The 13,201-nt window shown below is 47.0% G+C and overlaps 2 protein-coding genes, 1 non-coding gene and 1 pseudogene across 4 annotated transcripts; 2 read left to right on the plus strand and 2 right to left on the minus strand.

Moving 5' to 3' along the window:
* Positions 1-555: 555 nt before the first annotated feature.
* Positions 556-674, minus strand: LOC112938464 (U5 spliceosomal RNA). The gene has a single exon (XR_003241663.1). It is a non-coding gene; the product is annotated as a U5 spliceosomal RNA (small nuclear RNA).
* Positions 675-2,484: 1,810 nt separating this feature from the next.
* Positions 2,485-3,971, minus strand: LOC9270791 (uncharacterized). Its single transcript, XM_015773830.3, has one exon. It carries the CDS (start codon positions 3,392-3,394, stop codon positions 3,068-3,070), a length of 327 nt encoding a protein of 108 aa, XP_015629316.1. The 5' UTR covers positions 3,395-3,971; the 3' UTR covers positions 2,485-3,067.
* LOC4333373 (uncharacterized) lies at positions 3,823-5,780 on the plus strand (annotated as a pseudogene).
* A 2,815-nt stretch (positions 5,781-8,595) lies between these two features.
* On the plus strand, positions 8,596-11,317 carry LOC107280320 (uncharacterized). 2 transcript variants are annotated; one of them, XM_015774092.3, is made up of 3 exons: positions 8,596-10,337; positions 10,455-10,727; positions 10,887-11,317. In XM_015774092.3, the coding sequence occupies exons 1-3, from the start codon at positions 10,014-10,016 to the stop codon at positions 11,022-11,024; spliced, it is 735 nt and encodes a 244-aa protein (XP_015629578.1). In that variant the 5' UTR covers positions 8,596-10,013; the 3' UTR covers positions 11,025-11,317. The 2 variants fall into 2 exon arrangements, with proteins under 2 accessions (XP_015629578.1, XP_025879621.1); XM_026023836.2 differs by having other exon boundaries at positions 9,887-10,337; positions 10,890-11,317.
* Positions 11,318-13,201: the final 1,884 nt, after the last annotated feature.

Consider the following 13,201-nt stretch of genomic DNA (forward strand, 5'->3'; position numbering starts at 1 on the left):
CAGTTGTCCAGATTCATAGCTAAAAATACTTTTATTTTATAACGGAGGGAGTAATCCTTCAACAAAAGAGAATATGTTGCGCAGATAGGGAAAGCCAAACAGTGGTCAAGATGAATAGAAAATGACATCTCACATTACAAGCGTATTCAAAATACTATAAATGACACCTTTATAAATGCTTAGTAAATTATTTATTATTATAATACTAATTAATCATAAATTAAAATAAAAATATTATGATGTATAGCTAAAGTTACTTTAAAAAATACATGTTTCACGAATACTTATTTAAACGACACACATAATAGAGTGAGGTTATAGTCGCGCAAATAGACTTAATGAGCTAGTAGTAGCTAGTGTTAATTAAATCTTGATATAGATTCATGATGAGAATCTTGCGACTTTTGAATTGAAAGAAAATAAAAAACTGCTTTGAAGCCTATATCCGTACACTATAAAAAACTTATACTGCAAAATTTAATTTAGTTATAAAGATGCAAAATTTAATTTAATTATATAATAAAGAGAAAAAAGAGCTTGAATTCATTTGTGGGTACCTCCTCAGAAGAGTCGGTTCCCTCCAAAAATTAGCGTATGCTGCTAATTGCGGCGCGCACACGGTATTCTTTAGTAAAAGGCGAAAGAATAGTTCGCTTTGTGCTCACCGCGCAGCTGCGTGGGTTCAAGCGGTGGCACCAGGCCCCTATATATAGCAGAGCTCCCTGTGCCCTCCGACTTGGGTAGGCGAGGTGGGACTAAACAAGCAGAGAGCACTCTACTCTCTAACTGTTCGCACCGCGTCAGCTGATTCGGCCCAGATGCAAACGAGGAGGCTTACATGGGCCGCCCAACCTGTAGGCCCAAAAGCGAAGGCATCATGCTGAACTTGGAGGAAACAAGAACAGTAATGGTTTTATTATGTTTTTTTTTTTAAGAAAGCATGAGAAATTGAGAATAGATCTCCTGGGAAATGATCACGGCCAATTCCATAAACAGAAGAGATCTCCTGTTTTTTATAAACCATGGGAAATGATCACGGCCAATTCCAAATCCAAGTGCTACGGCAGTACCATTTCCCATGGCACAGTATATTTTCGTCGCAAAATGAAGATATCTGTATATTTGCCAAAGAAAAGGAACAAAGGGAGAAAAGAATAGACATTTTCACGAAGGTGAAGCATGCAGACATGCTAGTTATTATGGAAAGGAAAAAGTACACCGTCCCTCAACTTCATCGAGTTACAAAATCGTCTCTCAAACCACAAAATTAGATATATGACATCCTTTAACTTATAAAACAGTTCACTTTAGTCCTTCGATGGTGTTAGACCCTGGTTTTATCCGACATGGCAGTTGAGTCAGCGCGTATCCACATGAGCCTCACCTGTCAGGATGCCACGTCATCACCCTATCTCTTTCCCCTCCTATCCCTTCCTCCTCTCTCTCTCTCTCACTTTTCTCCTCTCTGGGCAAGCCGGCCGCCGGGTGGGGGAGGAGGTCGCCGGGGCAAGGCGGGAAAGGAGGAGGTCCGGCGGCGGGCGACGAGGCGGCGGTGGCGGTGGGCTGCGATGCAGCAGCTGGCCGCCGCGCCGGGGTTGGAGTCGGGGCAAAGATAGGCAACTGCTGAGGGAGATAGGAGGCGTTTGGCGGCGAGGGCCTTAGTCGGCGGCCTTGGCAGCGGTGCGACGTTGAGGAGCTCAAAGCATAGTCGGGAGCCGGAGGTCGCCGCGTTTGGCAGCGAGGGTGGCGGCGGGTGGTGGCGGGGCGTCATCGGGAGTGGGAGGTCGGGGCAACGCGAGCGACGGAGATCGCTGCTTTTGGCGGCGAGGACTGTGGTGGTGTGGGCGGCCGTCTGGAGCTGAGAGCCCCTCGTCATGGAGCTTGGCGGCGATGCGGCGTGGATGTTGTCAGGGCGTCGTCGGGAGCCGGAGGTCAGAGTGGCGTCGAGAGACGGAGATCGCCGCGTTTGGGGGCGGGGGCGGTGGCATCGATGGGAGGAGCTAGCTGCGCGCGGGCGGCGGGGGGAGGAGCTAGCTACGCTACGCGCGGGCGGGACGAGCCGCTTGAAGGCCTCCGTGTGGTGCTCGTCGTTGTTGCCGGCGAGGCGACGCATGTCCACGGCGCCGCCTGAGTCGTCGTCGTACTCGGCCTCGATGAACATGATGCCCGGAGGAAGCACATGCAAGATGGCATCTTGTGTGAGCCGCGTACGTAGAAATAGTTCTGTTAATTAATTTTCGGGGAGAAAATGGAGCTTCAAAGCCTTGGTGATGACTGACTGACGTGCTTGTCCAGCTCGGACAGCGGCAGCCGCTTGTAGCCGTTGTTAGCCCAAACACTCACTTGCACACACACAGCTCTCTCTCTCTCTCTCTCTCTCTCTCTCTCTCTCTGTCTCGATGAAACACACACACAGAGGATGCAATGACAGAGGAAGAAGATGAACAACACGCAATGAAACAAAGAGACGCAAGGAAATTTCTTGTCACTGCACACCAGTGAACCACCACACACTTCACTTTCTATTCTCCACACCTTAATCACACACTGATTACATGCTTAAATAGCACACACGCGCAGCAGCACACTAGCCACGTTTTTGCCGCATTGACTCGGCCACTACTCCCAGCGGATATCCACATATAACTTCCTACATGCAAGCACTTACATGCAGATCATGGATTTTCTTGATCAAGCTAACTCATGCACGCACTAATCACTACTCACACAATAAATAACAAGATTAAGTCTAACAGCCGTCAGCCTCCTCCTCCATCTCCGGCCACTTGTTCTTCCTCTCCGGCGCCACCTCGCCACCGGCATGGGCGCCATGCGGGCCGTGAAGGCTTGCCCGTCGTCGCACAGGCGCCTGAACAGGTGCAGGTACTGCTGTGTGACGCCGACAGCAGCTTCAGCGGCGACATGCCGACGACGTCGTCGTCGACGACGAGCTCGACGACTTTCTCGGTGACTTGCACGTACCGGTGGTCCTGCTTGACGACGAGGGACACCACATCGACGTGGCGATCCTTGATCAGGGCGTCGCCGACGCGCGGCGCGCCGAAGGTCACGGCGCGGACGGGGACGTCGGCCAGAGCCGCCTCGAGCGGTACGGTGCCGGGACGGCGTCGATGGTGGCGTAGAGGTTGGTAGTGGCCAAGTACAAGTAGCCGCCGCCGCCGCCGCCGTAGTAAACCTCCTTCTCGTCGGCGGCGAAGGCCTTGTAGTTGTAGGCGGCCTCCACCATGTCCCCGTACATGAGGATGTCGGCTTTGTGGTCTGGATGTTTGTGATTGATCGGCAGTTGATAGTCCTCACCGCCGCCGCCACCACGGATGCGCTGGAGGAAGGTGGCGAAGCCGGCGAGGAGGCTACCCTTGTTGCCGTCGGCCATGTCGTCGTCGATGAGGAAGGGAGAGAAGAGGGGAAAGAGAGATGAGGAAGGGAGAGAGGAGGCTGATGTGGCCACGCTGATATATGGGGCTCACGTGGTCCTACGCTGACTCAGCCGTCACGTAGGATAAAATCGGAATCAACACCATCAAAGGATGTAAAGCGAACGGTTTTGTAAATTGAGAGATGTCCTATATCTGGTTTTGTGGTTGGGGGATTTTGTAACTCGATGACAATTTGAGGGACCTTCGCTGTACTTTTTCCTTATGAAAGGAAAATTTCTCGCCTAAGAGCAACTGAAAATTTTCAGACTTTTTTTAATAGCACCTTGCAGTCTTGCACACCAGACATTTCTATCATCAATGCCAACGCTTATGCAAAGCTTGGAACCCTGTAACTCCCTGTAATCAACTCCCCTCCAGCATCACAGCACAACCTGAATCTTTCAAAAACAGCTATGCAAACCTAATGTCTGTCTCTGTCCGAAAGTTACAACGAACAAGAGAACAGCCCAACACTCTCCAAGCCCCGATACCCACCCCCGACACCGGCGATGTTCCTCCTCGTCGCCGGCCACCCACCATGGGCTCTCCCCTCACCTTTCGTCCCCGGTTCTCGAGTCCTTTCCGTCCAATGCAGCCGCCTTCCCCAGCTCGGCCTCTCTCTCCCGCAGAGAATCCCTTGCCCGTTGGAGGATGGTGAGTTCGTGCCACCTCTTGTCCCAGATCCATCCCAGATTTTCAAAATCAAAAATCCCCAGGTGTATTCAAGACCGGATCCGGAGCTACCCCCCTCCTCTCAGGCTCAGAAATTGTGCTCTGTCGAAGATCCAAGTAAAGATTGCGCCGCGCCCTTGCAGGAAGATGTGTCAGCTGCAGATTTGGGGGCAAATCGAAATCTGTCTATGAAGATCCTCCACCCTCAGAGCAAGATTGTGCAGATTCGAAGGCATTACTCCACCATACTGAAGAGCGACATTCAACCCCACGCCGCGCGCCGTCTGTCGGTTGCTGAACGCCTTAACCCTCCGGTATGGGGTCGCTGGGCTACGCAGCCTCCGTCTAGATCCCTGGTTCCCAGACGTGATGCAGATGTGACTACACAAGGCCTTAACTCACGAAGCTCTACTACCCAGGTGAAGGAAGATCAGTGGAGTGAAGTCAAGCCGAGATTTTGGTGGAGAAAGCAGCAGTCTTTTAACCCTCCCAACAACCAGAAGCCGATGCATTCAAGGAAGCAGCTCTTCCTCAAGCATGTGGTTGGAAAATGTTTTCGCTGCCTCAGCTTAGATCATAAAGTCACCACCTACAGAGAGCCTCTTCACTGTTGGATGTGTCGAGGTTTCGGTCATATCTCTTCCTCTTGCAAATCCAAGAACTATAAATCCCAGCACCCCCCACTCAATCCCCCTCCACTCTCCTCCACCACCACTTTTCCTTCTCTAAGTGTTTCCAATCCCTCCCCCTCACTCCACCACTCCCCCACGACAGCAATGGCTAGGGTGCCGGGCGATCTAGCGGCTCGTCCTGCCCTTATTTCTGCATGGTGGCCTCCACTGGAGAGACTGAGCGATTGCGTGAGCTTTTCACTGCCCGCTCGGTTGTCGCCTGGGTTGAAGAAGGGGAAAGGGTGGAGGCGAGCACATTTGCTGATGATGTGCGCACTGCATTCCGCATCCGCCGCTCTGATATCCAAGTCATGAAGTTCCATCCTGAAGATTTCTTTCTCACGCTCACTAATCATAGTGATCGGGAGGCCATCCTGCAAGAACCAAGACTGATGCTGAGAAATGGCCGTGTGTATCGCTTCCGTCCATGGGACGAGAGGCGCGGTGCTGAATGCGTCGACGTTCGCTTCAGGGTCAGAGTATATGTGGAAGGAATCCCTATGCATGCAAGAACAGATGCAACTGCGGCAAAGATCATCGGCAAGAAGAGCTCCATCCACTACATTGAAGAATACTCAAGGCGTCGAAACTACAACCGCACTTTTGACTATTGGGTATGGAGCTCAGACCCGAGCTCTATCCCACGAGCAACAAGGTTGACAATCACGTCAGCAGACGAGGAGGGGCTCCCAGTTGACACTCCCTTCCCGGAGCTGGAAGCTGTGCATCCTGCCCCTTCTGACACAAAAAAGGTCTCACCTATCCTGTTCTTATTCATATTGACACTTTGCAAGACCTGGTGTCCCGACAGGTCCGCTGCTTCCAGTGGCGTTATGGAGTAGCAGATGATGTTGCAAGAACCAGGGTAATTGCTTTACCCCTCCAAGCCTGCAGAACTGATGAACCCTGAGTTCCTCTCGACACTCAAGGCTGTTGTTGGCCCGATCTTTCGGTGAGTTGTGATAACTACGATTTGGGAGAAACGTTGACGATCCGACTACAACCGTACGAGACGTTGTGTTGCGCCTTAGCGATCGATACACCTCTCCGTGTATTGTTGATCTTGCCGGTGCAGATCAACCCTATTCCTGCAAGCAAATCGAAGAAACAAGCTAGAACAAGATAAAAGCAATCTGATATTACGAATAGGAATTTAATACAAATGATAAGTTGGGGTTCCGAAGAACAAGCAAACGGACGGTCTAGCCGACACGCGCGCTGCAAGCAAGTAGCAATGGCTAAACTTTAATCTATCAAAACCCGCGATACCCTGAAGGGGTACCAAGCTATTTATAGAGATAGGAGGACCCTAGGTCGTCCTCCACCTGATTGGGGCGCACCCCACATGGGCCCCACTTGGGCCGGGGTCCCAGACGAAGTTACAAGCCCATAGGCCCATTACAGGTGTTGAAGCTCCTTGTTTCTTCAGTTGCTGCCGACTGAGATAGTATTTGGCAATGAGGCTTGATGCATTAGAAAGAGGACTCCGAGAGCTTTCCATCAAGTACTCATGGGCTGAAAACAAAGGTCGTATGAAGATTCGGCGGCCGTTTGAAGTCAGCAGTGTAGTAGGTGGCCGAATCGGATTCCAGCACTTGGAGGACTTGAACTTGATATCTTGTTGTTCATCCATGATGTGAGTAACGGATGTATCCGTAGTAGCCATGGTCACATCATCCTCCCCTTCTTCACGGAAAACCGTCCTCGGTTTTTCCATATGGTGCTCGGCGCGTGGTCGATTTAAAACAACCTGTTTCATCCAATCAAAACAAGACAAACTAGAAGTAATATGATTAGAAATTACATGCCTCTCTAGCTTGCAAGTTTTATCCACATGTACAGGAGGTTCTAAATCCGAGCAGATGTAAACTCTATGTACAAAATATATTCCAAGATCATTATATTCGCCAAAGATGTGAAATATAACATTGGTTGGATATGGCAAATCAGACTTAGCAAATAATTTCTCCTTCAAATTATCGAGCTCACAAAAATCATCAAACTGAACATAGCCCAAAGTATTTAAAGAAGATCTCAATTCACGCTCCTCTACTTCATTAGCAATGTGAACAACATGCTTAAAATCAGCGCAGTATGAATTAACAGTAGGAATAGCATGTTCATTCACTAGTTGTGGCATGGATATAAGTGAAGCATTATCACATAACTCTTCTTTATCACAAGGAACAACAAACAAATCAACTTGTGACAAAGGAATCTCAGCAGTTGGTTCCACTAATGGTTGCTCTGCTATAGCATGAAAAGTGGACAAATTCAATTCATTAACAACACACTCACCTTTATTAATTTTAGCACCATTAAGTTTACCTTTGATGCCCTCTTCAGATGATGGAGGTGCCTCGACTTTGAGTGTGATCAATGGGACTGGCGGCTCTTTTATGTCTCTCTCCTCCTTTTCATGATTATGCACTTCCTGCAAATGGTTAGTAATAGAAGACAAAAACATAGCATGTTGCTTCTTCATGTCCTCCTCTATTTTACTTTCAGCATTGCAAGCAAGTTGTAACAAATGAGAAAGAGATGTATATCTTTGACAATCAAGCATATCCTGAATTTCTTTGTTAAGCCCACGTAAAAACCTCAATTCTTTAGCTTCTTCGCATTCATCTAAACCACAACGTAATAAACAAGCTTGCATATCATGATAGTATGAAGTAACAGTTCTGGTATCTTGTTTTAAACATTGCAGTTTGTTGAACAAAATGTCAGCATAATACATGGGAACATAAACATCTCTGAAATATCGTTTTAGGTCTTTCCAAGATTGTGGTATTTTGTTATGCCTACAAAGATGTTTCCAATCATTAGAAGCATGTTTAATTACTAGAGGCACACATAACCTTTTGTTTCTCAGACAAGACATGCTTTTGAAAGTCACTATCAACCGCTAGCTCCCAATTAATGTAAGCATGAGGATCATAGTTTCCCTCGAAATAAGGCAGTACAGATTTGATCTTACCTAGAACATTATCACTTACCTCATAATGGTCATGTTGATCCCTCCTCATGTCTCGACGAAGATGTCGATGTTGAGCACAGCTATCCCCAATTATCTTGCGTATCCCTGCCATTGTTAGTAGAAAATAAGAAACATACACAAAAATATGCGCGTTCCTATTAACTACTAGGTAGTGGCAGCTCAAAAATCACACACACTCAAGCTTTTAACCAAGCTCTTACAAGATCTTACCAATGCAAGTGGAATGGTGACATACACCGACTCAACCAAGCACCCCAATGGAGGTTGGATGTATCGATGCCTTGGCAAACACTTGCGGTATGGCTGTAATCAAATTTGTGGAGCTCTGGGTAGGCTTAAATATGTAGCAAAGGAATAGCAAATGCTCAAATCAGATAATGCAAAGTTGAATAATTGTTCAAAGTCAAGTACCGTGCTGGTCCTAAGCTAGAACATACTAGAGACGCGAGCCTAGACACAAACGATACCACAAGATAGCACTAGGAACAACTCATGCACAATTCTGATATATGAAGTTCAGCTCAATGATAACAAAATGATTTTCTCCTTTTCTTCTTTCTTTCTTTCTCTTTTTTTTTTGTCTTTCCTGCTTTTCTTTTCTTTTTCTTTTCTTTTTTTTTGGTGCGGCTTTTTTTTCTTCTTTTTTTAAGCACCTTTCTGCCTTTTTTTTAACAAAAACCGACTCAAGGACCTCAATGTAAGGTCATAGGGACTCAAATGTAAATATAAAATTTACAGGGACTCAAATGTAAAAGTCCACACCAAAATTAAAAATTATACAAAAATGGAATGCTGAATTTATGTCGGTTCCGTTTTTCCAAACAGATATCCAATCCGACACTCCGAAAATTTTCACCAAGGTGTCTAGCAACTCGGCAGAACTGGTGGGGAGGTGGAGAGGTGGAGGTACGGTGGGAGGGAGTCGGCAGATTGGAAAGGTTCGGTCTAGGCCCCCACAAGTGGAAACCGAATCCAATCAAAAAAAAAATTTTCCCCTTCCTCCTTCCTCACTTATGGAAACTGAATCCAATCCACGAAATTCACTCCCCTTCCTTCTTGCTAGCGCACACATACACGGCAAAAACTAACGCACGGCAGGATCAGCAAACTCTAGATTCAACTCAACAACTTCGAAACTAACCGACAGAAACTTCTGAAAACTACAAAAATAGAACCGTGGCAGCGAGCCGATTCCGTTTTCGTAGGTCCTGACGACAACAGAGACACGGAGGCGACGATGACTGTGGTATAAAACGTGACTAGAACTCGAAACTCTAAACGAACTAGATGCTAAGACCAGCAAGACGACGTGATGATGCAACACAAAATTCAACAAAGCAAAAACTGAAAAGAACAATGCAATGGCACAATATGGCTAGGTAAATGATACAAATTTTTTTGTATGGCTATTTTCTGGTTATGGGTAGATAAAAACTCACCGAGCAACGAAAGCTCTGATACCACCTGATGAACCCTGAGTTCCTCTCGACACTCAATGCTGTTGTTGGCCCGATCTTTCGGTGAGTTGTGATAACTATGATTTGGGAGAAACGTTGACGATCCGACTACAACCGTACGAGACGTTGTGTTGCGCCTTAGCGATCGATACACCTCTCCGAGTAATGTTGATCTTGCCGGTGCAGATCAACCCTATTCCTGCAAGCAAATCGAAGAAACAAGCAAGAACAAGATAAAAGCAATCTGATATTGCAAATAGGAATTTAATACAAATGATAAGTTGGGGTTCCAAAGAACAAGCAGACGGACGGTCTAGCCGACACGCGCGCTGCAAGCAAGTAGCAATGGCTAAACTTTAATCTATCAAAACCCGCGATACTCTAAAGGGGTACCAAGCTATTTATAGAGATAGGAGGACCCTAGGTCGTCCTCCACCTGATTGGGGCGCACCCCACATGGGCCCCACTTGGGCCGGGGTCCCAGACGAAGTTACAAGTCTATAGGCCCATTACAGGTGTCGCAGCACCTTGTTTCTTCAGTTGCTGCCGACTGAGATGGAATTTGGCAATGAGTCTTGATGCATTGGAAAGAGGACTCCGAGAGCTTTCCATCAAGTACTGACGGGCTGAAAACGGAGGTCGTATGGAGATTCGGCGGCCGTTTGAAGTCAGCAGTGTAGTAGGTGGCCGAATCGGATTCCAGCACTTGGAGGACTTAAACTTGATATCTTGTTGTTCATCCATGATGTGAGCAACGGATGTATCCGTAGTAGCCATGGTCACATCAAGAACCTTGCCGGAGCCAGATCATCGGTCAGACGAAGAAGATGAACATGAGAGAAGATCAAGGAGGAGACACAGAAGCAGGTCACTTTGGGACCGTCTTGGTGGCCGTTCTGCTAGCAGAAGCAGGGAGCCGGACAGGGGCGATCGCCCGCAGTACAATCAAGACAATAGAGGGCGGCAGAGAAGCAGAGCTACAGACGAGAGCCGAAGCCGAAGCCGCCATCTCTCGCGCTCTGTAGAGCCGGGAGAAACAAGACTGCGTAGGCAATCAAGAGAGTCTACCCCCGCGGCTAAGGAGAAGGAGATTGTGCAGGTCCAGTCCCCCTACAAAACCCCTCCTCCTTACCGAAATGATAGCCCTGATAGGGGTTCGGCCTGCAACAGAATTTCTTCCTCCGTGACACCTGCTGATCTGACTTTTTCTTCGCAGGATTCGGGTGCGATCCTCAACTTGCTGGAGAAACACCTGGATCCCATGCTCCATGAAGCTTCCATCCGCAACATCGTCTACTCTCCAGACACTTCCTCGTCGGCACCTGCTTCCCCTGTTTTCGTGCTTTCGTCTGTTGCAGGCAACCAGGCCCCGGAGATGGTGGCGAATCAGAGTGTGGCTGCTGATTTCCTCAACAACCTCTCCACCCCGATGCAGCAGCCTCTACTCAAGATGCCGAAGACAAAGAAGCGTCGACCTTGCCTTAATAAGGTGACTTTCTCACCGCAAAGGCACAGCGTACATTTAGCATCTAAGGCTAGGCGCAACTCAAAACTTGAAACAATTGCTCAGGAAATTCTCTCAAATAATTTTGGTCTGCTTGATGTTGGCAAACCTTTTGATGACCGCATAAAAAAACTTTATCTGCAGCAGTACAAGAAACCGTTGTCCCCAGCTGCTATGAAGACCATTTCGGCCTTGGTGGAGAAAGGCGGCTGCAAGGCAATTAGGCTGAACGGCAAGGGGAAGGGGAAGGTTGCGCAAGCGCCTGCAACAACTCAGACCTGAAGAACCATATGAAGCCTGAGCAGCAAGTAGAAGAACATCCATGGACATGAAGATGTGGTCCTTAGTTTTCTTTCCTTGTCATCGCCACCCCCGAAGCAGCGACTTGTTATCTACAAAATCTCTGTGTTTCTGCCACCTCTTCTGGCTGTGTTTCAGAGTTTGTAGTATGCAGTTCCCCACTCTTCAGTTAGCAGGGTCTCGGTCTTTTGTGAAACAGGCTTGCTGCCCCTTTTGCTTATGTCACAGTTAAATTGCTTCATCCTCAATTGGAATGTAAGAGGCCTTAATAGTCAGGCTAAGCAAGATAATGTTAAGTTGTTAGTGGATCAAATGAAAGCAACAGTAGTTTGTTTGCAAGAAACAAAGATGGAAATGGTGTCTGATTCTGTGATAACTCAATTCTTGGGGCAGCGCTTTGTGCAGGAATTTGCTTTCCTCCCTGCAATTGGAACGAGAGGAGGCATCCTTCTGGCCTGCAACCACAACTTTTTCTCAATCTCATATGTTATCCTAAAAGACCACAGTCTGACTGCTTCGGTTACTATGAAAAGTGATAACACTTGCTGGTCCTTAACTGTAGTATATGGACCGCAGGCAGAAACAGAAAAAAACCTTTTCCTGGATGAACTGAGAAGTTTAGAAAGCATGGTGCACCCTGCCTGGCTTTTACTTGGAGATTTCAATCTAATTTATTTGGCCTCTGGTAAAAACAATGACCGTCTTAACAGAAGAATGATGCAGAGGTTCAAAGGAACAATTGACAGGTTAGGGATAAAGGAGCTGGCTCTGAATGGTAGGCGTTTTACTTGGGCTAAAGATGGAGCAAACCCGACACAAACAAAAATTGACCGAGCTTTCTGCAAGCCGGACTGGGACATATTATTTGGATCTGCTTACATGGCTGCTTTATCCTCATCAAGTTCGGATCATGCGCCTCTTTTCTTGGTGGGCTGTGAACAGAGGGAACTAAATACCTCTTTTCGTTTTGAAGCTTACTGGCTTAAATTCCCTGAGTTTTTGGAAGTAGCCTCTGAATCTTGGAATAGACCAATTAGAGGGTCAAATCCCTTTGCAAAGCTCAACTTGAAACTAAAAAGACTAGCAAGAGATCTGAAGAGATGGAGTAAATTTCGGATTGGAGATATCAGATTGCAGCATGCAATCGCAAATGAGGTTATTTTCCAACTTGATGTGGCCCAAGAAGAGAGAGCTCTTACAGACGAAGAGCTTCTGCTGAAATCTACTCTAAAATCTAGAGTTTTAGGCCTTGCAACACTAGTGAAGATAAGAATAAGACAAAGAGCCAGACTAACTTGGTTAAAATGTGGTGATGTTAATTCAAAATTCTTCCATTTGAAAGCAAACTCAAGAAAAAGGAAAAACTTCATTCCGGCTCTAATCACTCCCTCGGGCATAGCTGTAACCACAGAACAAAAGGAGGCTGAACTTGAGAGATATTTCTCCCAGAGATTAGGGCAGTATGTCCCACGCTCCTTAACTCTTAATTGGTCAGAATTAAGTCTCCCTTCCCTTGATCTGTCGGAAGTGGAGGAAGATTTCACAGAAGAAGAATTAAAAGAAGCAATATCAAACCTTCCCCCACAAAAAGCACCTGGCCCAGATAGCTATATAGGGGCTTTTTTTAAGAAAGCTTGGGAGGTGATTAAATCAGATTTGCTACAGGCCATTAACCATTTCAGCTCTCTGAACTCAGATAGACTGGAAGACCTAAATTCAGCAAACATTTGTCTAATTCCGAAAAAGGGTGAAGCAACAAGGGTGGAGGACTTCAGACCCATAAGCTTAATGCACAGCTTCGCCAAGATATTAGCAAAAATGTTGGCCAATAGATTGGCGCCTAAGCTTCATGAACTCGTCTCACCAAACCAAAGCGCGTTCATTCGAAAAAGAGCAATACATGACAACTTCCTGTATGTGCAGAACATGATCAAAAACTTCAGCAGAAAGAAAAAACCGATGCTTTTCATAAAGGTCGATATTTCCAAAGCCTCTGACACCGTAAACTGGCCGTATTTGCTGGAGGTACTACAAAATTTTGGGTTTGGACAAAGATGGAGAAATTGGATTTCAAATATTTTAGGAAGTTCAAGCTCGAGAATTCTCCTCATTGGAATCCCTGGTAAAGCAATATGGCACATGCGAGGTCTAAGACAAGG

This window comes from Oryza sativa, chromosome 3 (genome assembly GCF_034140825.1).
Source record: "Oryza sativa Japonica Group chromosome 3, ASM3414082v1".
Taxonomy (NCBI): domain Eukaryota; kingdom Viridiplantae; phylum Streptophyta; class Magnoliopsida; order Poales; family Poaceae; genus Oryza; species Oryza sativa.

Excerpts from the sequence above, each read along its gene's own strand:
- LOC9270791 (XM_015773830.3), bottom strand. The coding sequence starts at position 3,394 with ATGGCCGACGGCAACAAGGGTAGCCTCCTCGCCGGCTTCGCCACCTTC.
- LOC107280320 (XM_015774092.3), top strand. The coding sequence starts at position 10,014 with ATGGTCACATCAAGAACCTTGCCGGAGCCAGATCATCGGTCAGACGAA. Across the intron at positions 10,338-10,454 it reads AGGAGAAGGAGATTGTGCAG|GATTCGGGTGCGATCCTCAA; the intron begins GTCCAGTCCCCC and ends TTTTCTTCGCAG. Across the intron at positions 10,728-10,886 it reads GTCGACCTTGCCTTAATAAG|CAGTACAAGAAACCGTTGTC; the intron begins GTGACTTTCTCA and ends CTTTATCTGCAG.